This window comes from Grampus griseus (assembly GCF_964374135.1).
Source record: "Grampus griseus genome assembly, chromosome: 1".
NCBI classification, from domain to species: domain Eukaryota; kingdom Metazoa; phylum Chordata; class Mammalia; order Artiodactyla; family Delphinidae; genus Grampus; species Grampus griseus.
In genome coordinates, this window is record NC_139017.1 from 83,585,734 (window position 1) to 83,599,993 (window position 14,260).

Here is a 14,260-nt window from a genome sequence, read left to right on the forward strand (position 1 = left end):
CATATATATGTTAGCATATGGTATTTTCTGAATTTCTGACTTACTTCACTCTGACAGTCTCTAGGTCCATCCACCTCACTACAAATAACCCAATTTCTTTTTTTTATGGCCGAGTAATATTCCATTGTGTATATGTGCCACATCTTCCTTATCCATTCATCTGTCGATGGACCCTTAGGTGCTTCCGTGTCCTGGCTATTGTAAATAGTACTGCAGTGAACATTGTGGTACATGACTCTTTTTGAATTATGGTTTTCTCAGGGTATATGCCCAGTAGTGGGATTGCTGGGTCGTATGGTAGTTCTATTTTTAGTTTTTTAAGGAACCTCCATACTGTTCTCCATAGTGGCTGCATCAATTTACATTCCCAACAACAGTGCAAGAGGGTTCCCTTTTCTCCACACCCTCTCCAGTATTTATTGTTTGTAGATTTTCTGATGATGCCCATTCTAACTGGTGTGAGGTGATACCTCATTGTAGTTTTGATTTGCATTTCTCTAATGATTAGTGATGTTGAGCATCCTTTCATGTGTCTGTTGGTAATCTGTATACCTTCTTTGGAGAAATGTCTATTTAGGTCTTCTGTCCATTTTTGCATTGGGTTTTTCGTTTTTCTGATATTGAGCTGCATGAGCTGCTTCTATATTTTGGAGATTAATCCTTTGTCAGTTACTTTGTTTCAAATATTTTCTCCCATTCTGAGGGTTGTCTTTTTGTCTTGTTTATGGTTTCCTTTGATGTGCAAAAGCTTTGAAGTTTCATTAGGTCCCATTTGTTTATTTTTGTTTTTATTTCCATTTCTCTAGGAGGTGGGTCAAAAAGGATCTTGCTGTGATTTATGTCATGGAGTGTTCTGCCTGTGTTTTCCTCTAAGAGTTTTATAGTGTCTGGCCTTACATTTAGGTCTTTAATCCATTTTGAGTTTATTTTTGTGTATGGTGTTAGTGAGTGTTCTAATTTCATTCTTTTACATGTAGCTGTCCAGTTTTCCCAGCACCACTTATTGAAGAGACTGTCTTTTCTCCATTGTATATTCTTGCCTCCTTTACCAAAGGTAAGGTGACCATATGTGCTTGGGTTTATCTCTGGGCTTTCTATCCTGTTCCATTGATCTATATTTCTGTTTTTGTGCCAGTACCATACTGTCTTGATTACTGTAGCTTTGTAGTATAGTCTGAAGTCAGGGAGCCTGATTCCTGCAGCTCCGTTTTTCGTTCTCAAGATTGCTTTGACTCTTCAGGATCTTTTGTGTTTCCATACAAATTGTGAAATTTTTTGTTCTAGTTCTGTGAAAAGTGCCATTGGTACTTTGATAGAGATTGCATTGAATCTGTAGATTGCTTTGGGTAGTATAGTCGTTTTCACAATGTTGATCCTTCCAATCCAGGAACATGGTATATCTCGCCATCTGTTTGTGTCATCTTTAATTTCTTTCATCAGTGTCTTATAGTTTTCTGCATACAGGTCTTTTGTCTCCTTAGGTAGGTTTATTCCTAGGCATTTTATTCTTTTTGTTGCAATGGTAATTGGGAGTGTTTCCTTAATTTCTCTTTCAGATTTTTTATCATTACTGTATAGGAATGCAAGAGATTTCTGCACCTTAATTTTGTATCCTGCTACTTTACCAAATTCATTGATTAGCTCTGTTGGTTTTCTGGTAACATCTTTAGTATTCTCTATGTATAGTATCGTGTCATCTGCAAAGAGTGACAGTTTTACCTCCTCTTTTCCGATTTGGATTCCTTTTATTTCTTTTTCTTATTTCTTTTTCCTCTCTGATTGCTGTGGCTAAAACTTCCAAAACTATATTGAATAATAGTGGTGAGTGTGGACAACCTTGTCTTGTTCCTGATCTTAGTGGAAATGGCTTCAGTTTTTCACCGTTGAGAACTACGTTGGCTGTGGGTTTGTCATATTTGGCCTTTATTATGTTGAGGTAAGTTCCCTCTATGCCTACTTTCTGGAGGGTTTTTATCATAAATTGGTGTTGAATTTTGTCAAAAGCTTTTTCTGCATCTATTGAGATGATCATATAGTTTTTCTCCTTCAATTTGTTAATACGGTTTATCACATTGATTTCGTATATTGAAGAATCCTTGCATTCCTGGGAATAAACCCCACTTGGTCATGGTGTATGATCCTTTTAATGTGCTGTTGGATTCTGTGTGTAGTATTTTGTTGAGGATTTTTGCACTATGTTCATCAGTGATATTGGCCTGTGCTTTTCTTTTTTTGTGGCATCTTTCTCTGGTTTTGGTATCAGGGTGATGGTGGCCTCGTAGAATGAGTCTGGGAGTGTTCCTCCTTCTGGTAGATTTTGGAAGAGTTTGAGAAGGATAGGTGTTAACTCTTCTCTAAATGTTTGATAGAATTCTCCTGTGAAGTCACCTGGTCCTGGGTTTTTGTTTGTTGTAAGACTTTTAATCACAGTTTCAATTTCAGTAGTTGTGATTGGTCTGTTTATATTTTCTATTTCTTCCTGGTTAAGTCTTGGGAGGTTGTGCTTTTCTAAGAATTTGTCCATTACTTCCAAGTTGTCCATTTTATTGGCATAGAGTTGCTTGTAGTAATCTCTCATGATCCTTTGTATTTCTGCAGTGTCAGTTGTTACTTCTCCTTTTTCATTTCTAATTCTATTTATTTGAGTCTTCTCACGTTTTTTCTTTATGAGTCTGGCTAATGGTTTGTCAATTTTGTTTATCTTCTCAAAGAACCATCTTTTAGTTTTATTGATCTTTGCTATCATTTCCTTCATTTCTTTTTCATTTATTTCTGATCTGATCTTTATGATTTCTTTCCTTCTGCTAATTTTGGGGTTTACTTGTTCTTCTTTCTCTAATTGCTTTAGGTGTAAGGTTAGTCTGTTTATTTGAGATGTTTCTTGTTTCTTGAGGTAGGATTGTATTGCTATAAACTTCCCTCTTAGAACTGCTTTTGCTGCATCTCATAGGTTTTGGGTTGTCGTGTTTTTATTGTCATTTTTTTCTGGGTATTTTTTAATTTCCTCTTTGATTTCTTCAGTGATCTCTTGGTTATTTAGTAGTGTATTGTTTAGCTTCCATGTGTTTGTATTTTTTACAGATTTTTTTCCTGTTATTGATATCAAGTCTCATAGCATTGTAGTTGGAAAAGATACTTGATACGATTTCAATTTTCTTAAATTTACAAAGGCTTGATTTGTGACCCAAGATATGATCTCTTCTGGAGAATGTTCCATGAGCACTTGAGAAGAAAGTGTAATCTGCTGTTTTTGGATGGAATGTCCTATAAATATCAATTAAATCCATCTTGTTTAATGTATCATTTAAAGCTTGTGTTCCTTATTTTCATTTTGGATGATCTGTCCATTGGTGAAAGTGGGGTGTTAAAGTCCCCTACTATGATTGTGTTACTGTTGATTTCCCCTTTTATGGCTGTTAGCATTTGACTTTATGTATTGAGGTGCTCTTATGTTGGGTGCCTAAATGTTTACTATTGTTATATCTTCTTCTTGGATTGATCCCTTGATCATTATGTAGTGTCCTTCTCTGTATCTTGTAATAGTCTTTATTTTAAAGTCTATTTTGTCTCATATGATAATTGCTACTCCAGCTTTCTTTTGATTTCCATTTGCATGGAATATGTTTTTGCATACCCTCACTTTCAGTCTGTATGTGTCCCTAGGTCTGAAGTGGGTCTCTTGTAGACAGCATATGTACGAGTCTTATTTTTGTATCCATTCAGCCAGTCTATGTATTTTGGTTGGAGCATTTAATCCATTTACATTTAAGGTAGTTTTCGATATGTATGTTTCTATTACCATTTTCTTAATTGTTTTGGGTTTGTTATTGTAAGTTGTTTTCTTCTCTTGTGTTTTCTGCCTAGAGAAGTTCATTAAGCATTTGTTGTAGAGCTGGTTTGGTGGTACTGAATTCTCTTAGCTCTTGCTTGTCTGTAAAGGTTTTAATTTCTCTGTCAAATCTGAATGAGATCCCTGCTGGGTAGAGTAAACTTGGTTGTAGGTTTTTCCCTTTCATCACTTTAAATATGTCCTGCCACTTCCTTCTGGCCTGCACAGTTTCTGCTGAAAGATCAGCTGTTAACCTTATGGGGATTCCCTTGTATGCTATTTGTTGTCTTTTCCTTGCTGCTTTAAATATTTTTTTCTTTGTATTTAATTTTTAATAGTTTGATTAACCTGTGTCTTGGCGTGTTTCTCTTTGGTTTTGTCCTGTATGGGACCATCTCTGCTTCTTGGACCTGATTGACTATTTCCTTTCTCATATTAGGGAAGTTTTCAACTATAATCTCTTCAGTTAGTTTCTCAATCCCTTTCTTTTTCTCTTCTTCTGGGACCCCTATAATTCAAATGTTGGTGTGTTTAACATTCTCCCAGATATCTGTGAGATTGTTCTCAATTCTTTTCATTCTTTTTTCTTTATTCTGTTCTGCAGTAGTTATTTCCACTGTTTTATCCTCCAGGTCACTTATCCATTTTTCTGACTTAGTTACTCTGCTATGGATTACTTCTAGAGAATTTTAACTTTCATTTATTGTGTTGTTCATCATTGTTTGTTTGCTCTTTAGTTCTTCTAGGTCATTGTTAAACGTTTCTTGCATTTTCTCCATTCTATTTCCATGATTTTGTATCATCTTTATTATCATTACTCTGAATTCTTTTTCAGGTAGACTGCCTATTTCCTCTTCATTTGTTTGGTCTGGTGGGTTTTTATCTTTCTCCTTCATCTGCTGTGTATTTCTCTATCTTCTCATTTTGCTTAACTTACTGTGTTTTGGGTCTCCATTTTGCAGGCTGCAGGTTTGTAGTTCCTGTTGTTTTTGGTGTCTGTCCCCAGTGGCTAAGGTTGGTACAGTGGGTTGTGTAGGCTTCCTGGTGGAGGGGACTGGTTCCTGTGTTCTGGTGGATGAGGCTGGATCTTGTCTTTCTAATGGGCAGGACCACATCCGGTGGTGTGTTTTGGGGTGTCTGTGACCTTATTATGATTTTAGACAGCCTCTCTGTTAATGGGTGGGGTTGTGTTCCTGTCTTGCTAGTTGTTTGGCACAGGGTGTGCAGCACTGTATCTTGCTGGTTGTTGAGTGGAGCTGGGTCTTAGCATTGAGATGGAGATCTCTGGGAGAGCTTTTGCCTTTTGATATTACATGAGGCCCGGAGGTCTCTGGTGGTCTAATGTCCTTAACTCAGCTCTCCCACCTCAGAGGTTCAGGTCTGACACCCAGTGTTAGACAGAGCACCAAGACCCTGTCAGACACGTGGCAAACCTCCTCACTGAGCCCAGGAATTGCTGATCTCTGCTAGGTGACCGAATGTGAGGTGTCCTGATGCCTCTCTTACCTCAACTCTGAGGCAGAGCACCGCTTTGACAAGCATGGGAAGGCACATCACGTGGACCAAGCCCTGATGTTTGCTGGGGCCTTCACAGCAGGCCTGGGGCCTGGTGCTGTTGGTTCAAAAGTGGCTCATTTTAATGTGCTCTGACCTAACGTTGCAGCTGGTTTCTAGAAAGGGAACAAAAAATGCTGCGTTTAAAAACAGCAGCCAAGCCCTCCCTTACCCTTGCCTGATCTCTGGGGAGGTAGTTCTAACCTGGAATACATTTTTCCATCCCCTCACTTTCAGTCTGTATGTGCCTCTAGATCTGAAGTGGGTCTCTTGTAGAAAACATATGTACAGGTCTTCTTTTGTATTCATTCAGCCAGTCTGTGTCTTTTGGTGGAGTATTTAATCTGTTTACATTTAAAGCAATTATCGATACGTATGTTCTTATTGCCATTTTGTTAATTGTTTTGGATTTGTTTTTGTAGGTCATTTTTTTTACCTTTCCTCTTTTGTTCTCTTCTCTTGTGATTTGATGACTATCTTTAGTGTTGTGTTGGGATTCCTTTTCCTTTTTTGTGTGTACATCTATTATGGATTTTTGGTTTGTGGTTACCATGAGTTTTGGTATAGCAGCCTATATATATACAAGATTGTCTTAAGTTGCTGATCTCTTAATTTCAAATGCATTTTATTTATTTATTTTTAACTTTAATTTTTTTTGGCTGTGTTGGTCTTCATTGCTGCACGCGGGCTTTTCTCTAGTTGTGGCGAGCGGGGGCTACTTTTTGTTGTGGTGCGTGGGCTTCTCATTGCAGTGGCTTCTCTTGTTGCAGAGCATAGGCCTAGGCATGCGGGCTTCAGTAGCTGTGGCACATGGGCTCAGTAGTTGTGGCTCATGGGTTCTAGAGCACAGGCTCAGTAGTTGTGGTGCACGGGCTTAGTTGCTCTGTGGCATGTGGGATCGTCCCAGACCAGGGCTCGAACCCATGCCCATTGCATTGGCAGGGGGATTCTTAACCACTGTGCCACCAGGGAAGCCCTCAAATGCATTTTAAATATCCTGCGTTTATACTCTCTCTCCTCCTCTCACAATTACTAGTTTTGATGTTATATTTGTATGTGGATGATTTTGTACCTTTACTATATGTTTGCCTTTACTGGTGAGCTTTTCATTTCATACTTTTCTTATTTTTAGTTGTGGTCTTTTCTTTTCCATTTGGAGAAGTTCCTTTAGCATCTGTTGTAAAGCTGGTTTGGTAGTGCAGAATTCTCTTAGCTTTTGCCTGTCTGTAAAGCTTTTGATTTCTCTATCAAATATGAACTAGAGCCTTGCTGAGTATAGTATTCTTGGTTGTAGGTTTTTCCCCTTCATCACTTTAAATATATTATGCCACTCCCTTCTGGCCTGCAGAGTTTCTGCTGAAAAATCAACTGATAACCTAATGGGGATTCCCTTGTATGTTATTTGTTGCTTTTCCCTTGTTGTTTTCATATTTTCTCTGTCTTTAATTTTTGTCAGTTTGATGACTATGTGTCTCAGTCTGTTCCTCCTTGAGTTAATACTGTATGGGATTCTCTATGCTTCCTGGACTTGGGTGACTGTTTCCTTTCCCATGTTAGGGAAGTGTTCAGCTATTATCTCTTCAAATATTTTCTTAGGCCCTTACTCTCCCTCTTCTCCTTCTGGGACCCCTATAATGCAAATGTTGGTGCATTTGACATTGTCCCAGAGGTCTCTTAACCTGTGTTCATTTCTTTTCATTCTTTTTTCTTTATTCTGTTCCACATCAGTGATTTCCACTACTCTGTCTTCCAGTTCACTGATTTGTTCTTCTGCCTCATTTATTCTGCTATTGATTCCTTCTAGTGTATTTTTCATTTCAGTTATTGCATTCTTCAACTCTGTTTGGTTGTTCTTTATATTTTCTAACTCTTTGCTAATAACTTCTTGCTCTGTGCATCCATTCTTTTCCTGAGCTCTTGGATCATCTTTACAATCATTACTTTGAACTCTTTCTCAGGTAGATTGCCTATCTCCAGTTTACTTAGTGTTCTTCTGGAGTTTTATCTTGTTTCTTTGTCTGGAACATATTCCTTTGCTGTCTCATTTTGTTTAAATTTCTATTTGTTTTCTTACGTATGTAGTAGAATAGTTAACATTTCTTGACCTTGGAGAAGTGGTCCTCTGTAGGGGATGTCCTATGTGTCCCAACAGTACACTCCCATCTTGTTACCTAAGGGCCAGGGACCATTCCCAGGGTGGGTTCTGACCTGTGTTTTTGGAGTTAGTTCCACAGGCCATGGGATTGCAGTTTTCTTGCTTCTAGTGTCTTCCCCCTGGTGGGTGAGGCTGTTCTAGAGGCTTGTCCAGGCTTCCTGGTGGGAGGGGCCAGTGCCTGCCCACTGGTGAGTGGAACTGGGTGCTGGCCCTCTGGTGGGCAGGGCCATGTCAAGGGGCATGTCTGGAGGTGGCTGTGGGCTGAGGAAGTCTTTAGGCAGCCTGTCTGCTGATGGGTGGGGCTGTGTTCCTGCCCTTTTGGTTGTTTGGCCTGAGGCGTCCCAGCACTGGAACCTACAGGCCGTTGGGTGGGGCCAGGCCTTGGTGCCAAGATCCCAGGCGAGACGTCTACCTCCAGCCAGAGTTCACATCAATGAACACTCCTCAGTGTGTCAGCCACCAGCTTTTATGATCCTAGAGAGAGCCACAGCTGCCCCCTGCCTTCCCAGGAGACCCTCCAAGACCAGCAGGGAGGTCTGGCCCAGGCTCCTATGAAGTCACTGCTTTTGCCCTCAGTCCCAGTGCACAAGGACCTTGTATATGCCCTCCAAGAGTGAAGTCTCTGTTTTCCCCAGTCCTGTGGAGCTCCTACAATCAAGTCCCACTGGCCTTCAAAGCCAAATGCTCTGGGGCTCCTCCTCCCTGTGCCAGACCCCTAGGCTGGGGAACCTGGTGTGGGGCTCAGAGCTCTCATTCCTTGGGGAGAATTTCTGTGATATAATTATTCTCCAGTTTGTGGGTCACCCACCCAGGCTGTATGGGATTTGATTATATTACGAGTGCACCCCTCCTACCATCTCACTGTGGTTTCTTCTTTATGTCTTTGAATGTAGAATATTTTTTTTGGTAGCTTCCAGTCTTTTTTACTGATGGTTGTTCAGCAGTTAGTTGTGATTTTGATGTGCTTGTGAGAGGAGGTGAGCTCAAGGTCCTTCTACTCCATTATGTTGTCTCCAGTCCTGCTCCTGTTTGCTTGTTTCTTAATCCAGCCTCCCAGTTTTAGTGATTTGGAATGTCTGACCCAGTTAAACTTAATTAATATAACTACAAATACTATTTGGTTCCTATTTGGTTTATTTGTTAATTTTCCTTTTTCTCTTTTTTTGGGCCATCTTTTATTAATCAAATATGTTAAAATATTTCATTTAATCCTCTCTGTTAACTTTATATATATATATATATTTACTACTGTTGACCCCAGAGATTACAACATACATCCTTAGCTTATTACAGTCTAATAAAATTATTAATTTACCATGCTAGGACCTTACAACACTTTATGTCATTTACCCATTCACTTTTTTTTTTTTTTTGCGGTACTCGGGCCTCTCACCGTTGTGGCCTCTCCCGCTACGGAGCACAGGCTCCGGACGCGCAGCCCCAGCGGCCATGGCTCACGGGCCCAGCCTCTCCGCGGTATGTGGGATCTTCCCGGACCGGGGCACGAACCCGCGTCCCCCGCATCTGCAGGCGGACTCTCAACCACTGCGCCACCAGGGAAGCCCTCACTTTTTTTTTTTTTTTTACCCATTCACTTTTGTGTTACACATGTCCTTCATTTTAATTTTACATATATCTTAAACCCATAAGATGTAATTATTATTGCTTTTTGTAGTTAATTATTCATTTATATTTACCTACATATTTACCCTTTCCATTACTTTTCATTAGTTTGTGCATTTCTGTGTTTTTCTCTGGGATTATTTCCTGCCTGCTTGAAGAATCTGCTGGTGATGAATTCTCTCAGTTTTTGTTGGTTTGAAAATGTCTTTTATCACTTTCATGTTTGAAGGATATTTTTAATGGGTAGAGATTTCTAGGTTGCCAGTTACTTTCAGCACTTTTAGGTTGCTATTAGTTGTTACTTTCCTCCCCCCTGCCGCCCCCCACCCCCACCCCTTAGTTGTAAGTAACTTGCTGGGGTGAATACCTGACCCAGACTAAACTAAACGTATTCCCTCTTTTGCAAATTAGAAATGAAAACCTGAGGTATCAGTGGTGGACTTTGCAGAAGAAAGGTCAGAAGGGATCACTGGGGCCAGTAGCATTGGAAACAAGTCAGAGTTGGGGGGAGCAGTAAAGAAGGGTCTTGCAAGGCAGTGGAATTAGCTGAGAGGAGTGGAGGGGGGAGCCTGAATGGCCCTAGTGGAAGGGAGATGGGGAGGGCAGCTACCTGCTGACTTCCTGATTTTCAAAGGCCCGCATTTAGTTTCTGTGAGGAGTCTCTGTATATTTTTCAATAAATCTCTTTACCTTGGGCTTGCTTTAGTAAACTTCTTTACATTTCAATCAACAAAAAAATTTTGTAAAAAACAAGAACTTTTACCTGAAAACTTGACACATTATAGGCATTTTATAATTGGTAGCTGCGGCTGTTGTTATTCAGATCCTAAAGTGGAGTAAAGAGCTGATCCTTAGGATTTTCTAGTCATGCCAGTGGGATGGGCCGCATGTTTTAGGGGGCTCTGTTATTCAAATGCAAATTTACTATTGGGTTGGTCAAAAAGTTTGTTCAGGTTTTTTCCATAAGATGGCTCTAGGAGTGCTTAGTTGTCTAACTTCATTTGAAACAATTTCATTAGATTGTATTGTGACAGCTGTCATGTCAGCCTGCATTTAAAAAAAAAACTTATCAAAACTGGTGAATTTTTGTGCAGCCATGTTGAATATGGAATATTGAAAATGGAAGGAAAAAAGCAACATTTTCGGCATATGATGCTTTATTATTTCAAGAAAGGTAAAACCACAAATGAAATGCAAAAAAGACTTGTGCAGTATATGGAGAAGGTGCTGTGACTGATCGAACGTGTCAAAAGTGGTTTGTGAAGTTTTGTGCTGGAGATTTCTCTCTGGACGTTACTCTGTGGTCGGGTAGACCAGTTGGAGTTGATAGGGTTCAAATCGGGACATTAATTGAGAATAATCAACATTATACCACACAGGAGATAGCCGACATACAATATCCAAGTTGAGCAATGAAAATCACGTGCACCGGCTGGGTTATGTCCATCGCTTTGATGTTTGGGTTTTACGTAAGTAAAGCGAAAAAAATCTTCTTGACTGTATTTCCACATGCGATTCTCTGCTTAAACGTAACGAAAATGTTCCATTTTTAAAACATATTGTGACGGGAGATGAAAAGTGGATAGTGTACAATAATGAGGAATGGAAGACATCGCGGGGCAAGCGAAATGAACCACCACCAACCACACCAAAGGCCGGTCTTCATCCAAAGGAGGTGATGTTGTGTATATGGTGGGATTGGAAGGGAGTCCTCTATTATGAGCTCCTTCCAGAAAACCAAATGATTAATTCCAACAAATACTGCTCCCAGCACCCCTGAGAACATGGCGCCGCGAGTGGCGTGGAGCGTGCGGGCTGCGGTCTGCAGCCTGTGCCCAACGCGCCCTGCCTGCCGCGGCCCTGGGGACTGCGGGCGGGTGCCGTCCGGGTGCTGCGCACTGGACCCACTCTGCTGTCGGATTGTAAATTCAGACAAACATAAATGGGTAACAGCAGAAAACGGTGTTGGAACAGTGGGAATCAGCAATTTTGCACAGGAAGCTTTGGGAGATGTTGTTTACTGTAGTCTGCCTGAAGTTGGGACAAAGTTGAACAAACGAGGAATTTGGTGCTTTGGAAAGGGTGAAAGCTGCTAGTGAACTCTATTCTCCTCTGTCAGAAGTAACTGAAATTAATGAAGCCCTAGCAGAAAATCCAGGACTTGTCAACAGATCTTGTTATGATGATGGTTGGCTGATCAAGATGACACTCAATAATCCTTCAGAACTAGATGAACTAATGAGTGAAGAAGCACATGAGAAATACATAAAATCTATTGAGGAGTGAAAATGGAACCCCTAAATAAATTAGTTTGAAACAACTTAATCTAGCATAGTTGTCTTAAATTAGTGGTGGATAGATTTTTAAAAAGCAACTTTTAGCAAAAGAAACTACTTGCAACAATGTTGCCTGAAGAAAATACCCCTTAACCTCCTAATGATTTCAGATAAACACATGCATCTTTTTCACAACACCCTGTGATTTTTAGGCTAGTCTCCAGTTATAATACTCAGAATTCCTGAAATTATCTGTGGTAAAACTAGTTATAAAAATGATGCAATTCAAGGATAACATTGTTATCTTAACCTTATATAATATTGTAACTTGCTTACAGCCATCCCTGGATTTGGGTCAAAATACTCAATGAACTTGCCACTGGAAATAAATGGCAGTGGAGAAAAGTTTGTTAGTTGTATAGTGTCCAGTAAAGAACATTACTATCTTAATTTTGCAATATATTGTGTTTGCTGGTGCTATTTTTAAGCAACAGCCTTGCAGGAAAATAAGAAACAGTTTAATAATAAAATATTCAAATTCTTAAAAAAAAAATACTGCTCCCAATTAGGCCAACTGAAAGCAGCACTCAACGAAAAGCATCCAGAATTAGTCAACAGAAAACACATCATCTTCCATCAGGATAACGCAAGACCGCATGTTTCTTTGATGACCAGGCAAAAACTGTTACAGCTTGGCTGGGAAGTTCTGATTCATCCGCCACATTCACCAGACATTGCACCTTTGGATTTCCATTTATTTAGGTCTTTACAAAATTCTCTTAATGGAAAAAATTTTCAATTCCCTGCAAGACTGTAAAAGGCACCTGGAACGGTTCTTTGCTCAAAAAGATAAAAACGTTTTGGGAAGATGGAATTATGAAGTTGCCTGAAAAATGGCAGAAGGTAGTGGAACAAAAGGGTGAATATGTTGTTCAATGAAGTTCTTGGTGAAAATGAAAAATGTGTCATTTATTTTTACTTAAAAACCAAAGGAACTTTTTGGCCAACCCTACTTTGAAAAATGGTCACCATATAATTGTGAGTGGGCGCACTTGTGGTTAAAGAGTTTGGAAATATATTTGTCTTATTTCCCTTATTCTATTATGTTTTCTTCCCTTGTTACTTCCAGACCCTTGCTGTCTCTCATGCAAAGAAGAAAATCTAGGAAACTTAGAGAAATACATAATCACTAATTGAATAGATAATACTTTATGAGTATTAAAAGTCTCCTACTTTGAGTATTAAAATATTGGTATCTTGTAAATATTTTTAAAGTTCTAGAGTAAAGGAGTAATTACAGATTTTAAAACAAGTGAAAAACTTAACTTTTTTTTTGTCCTTTTCACAGGTTCTCCGGGGACATAAAACTTTCCTAAATGATGCTTATAATTGGGAGTTTTTGATCTGGGAATCAGCTTTACTACTTTTCTTACTGCGCTTAGCCTCACTGGGGTCTGAAACCAATAAGAAATACAGCAATGTCTCAATATTACTTACTGAACAGGTATTGATTGCTCCTTGACAGTTTGATTCAGTGGTTAGAGATGGTATAATAAGATTTCTGCAGAAGATTCAGGGTTGAGTCTAGATTCTGTCACTTTCTAGCTATATGACCTTACACCTTACAAGTCACTTTGCAACTATATAATTGCTTCCTCTTTATAAAATGAGGATATTATCTTTCCCACCTGCTCCCAGGATTGGGTGCTACTTCATAGTATAAAAATTATTTTTGTTGGTGGTAATGGAGCATGCTTTTAATCTCATATTCTGTGTCAAGTATTAGATCTTTAGAATACCTGTCATTTAAGGATGTTTAATAAGCTTCTTGACTTTCTTCTCTATCAGTCAAACGCTGAATACATTCAGTGTTTGGAAAATACTTGTTCTTTAGTATGTGAGTAGATGTTACAATTGAGAAATGTTTCTTATAAATACAGAGTAGTATAGAGTTGGTTTTTTTGCGTTTAATTTCATGTTTATCCATAAGTTTTAAATAAAAATACCTAATATCATTAGATTTTTTTTTTTTTTGGCCTTAGAATTATAGTGGAGAATTCTTACCATAAGGGGAAAAACAAGGGATTAGTAAATTAACGGCAGTGATCTTTTTCCATTCCATGAATGTTTAATGAGGATGTTAGATTATTTGGGGGATACCAAGATGAATAAGATATAGTTTTTGAACTCAAGGAGTTTACATTTTAATTGCTATAATTAATATAAAAGTTTGCATTGTTTTGATAAATTGCTTCATTGTTATTTTTTCTTCACTAAATAGCTTGTCTTTGCCATATGTGACTGATTAGGGATGGGGGTTTGGGGAGGTGGCATATGTGCTCTGAAGAAATAGCTACTGGAATTTTGAAATTTATTTTACTTGAAAACATTGACCTCAAAATCTGCCATGTTGAATGCAATATATATATCTATCTTTTCCATGACATTTGCCCTAATCTCTATTCCTGCCCTTAGATTAATTTATATCTTAAAATGGAAAAAAAGCCGAATAAGAAAGAACAGCTTACTCTAGTAAACAATGTTTTAAAGCTATCCACCAAGTTGTTGAAAGTAAGTAATACCCTGTGATACATTTTTACTACCATTTAATTAAATCAATGCTGTACTTCTTGGAGAGGACCCTAGTAACAGATAGATGCTGTGTAGATTCAAACTACCAACTTGATAGTTTGGGGTTAATGACTCTATGAGAAAAAGTTTCCCAACTTACTACCCAGGTTCTAGTGATTGCTGATGTCTGTCACATTTTAAAATTACATTAAAAAATCACAAATAGCATATTGCTTGCATCCACCTTTAAAA

At 38.8% G+C, this 14,260-nt stretch overlaps 1 protein-coding gene and 1 pseudogene across 3 annotated transcripts in view; both read left to right on the plus strand.

Annotated features, from left to right (window-relative positions):
- PHTF1 (putative homeodomain transcription factor 1) overlaps positions 1 to 14,260 on the plus strand; it is a 66,642-nt gene that overhangs the window by 46,111 nt on the left and 6,271 nt on the right. For both annotated transcript variants that reach the window (XR_014297070.1, XM_082659664.1), the window contains 2 exons: positions 12,786 to 12,941; positions 13,913 to 14,008. Coding sequence is in view for 1 of the 2 variants with exons in the window: in XM_082659664.1 (XP_082515790.1) it covers positions 12,786 to 12,941; positions 13,913 to 14,008 (252 nt within the window). In the remaining variant the exon portion in view is untranslated. The remainder of the gene's footprint in view (positions 1 to 12,785; positions 12,942 to 13,912; positions 14,009 to 14,260) is intronic.
- Positions 10,946 to 11,447, plus strand: LOC309833076 (glycine cleavage system H protein, mitochondrial-like; annotated as a pseudogene). The gene has a single exon. The product of its transcript is annotated as a glycine cleavage system H protein, mitochondrial-like (transcript).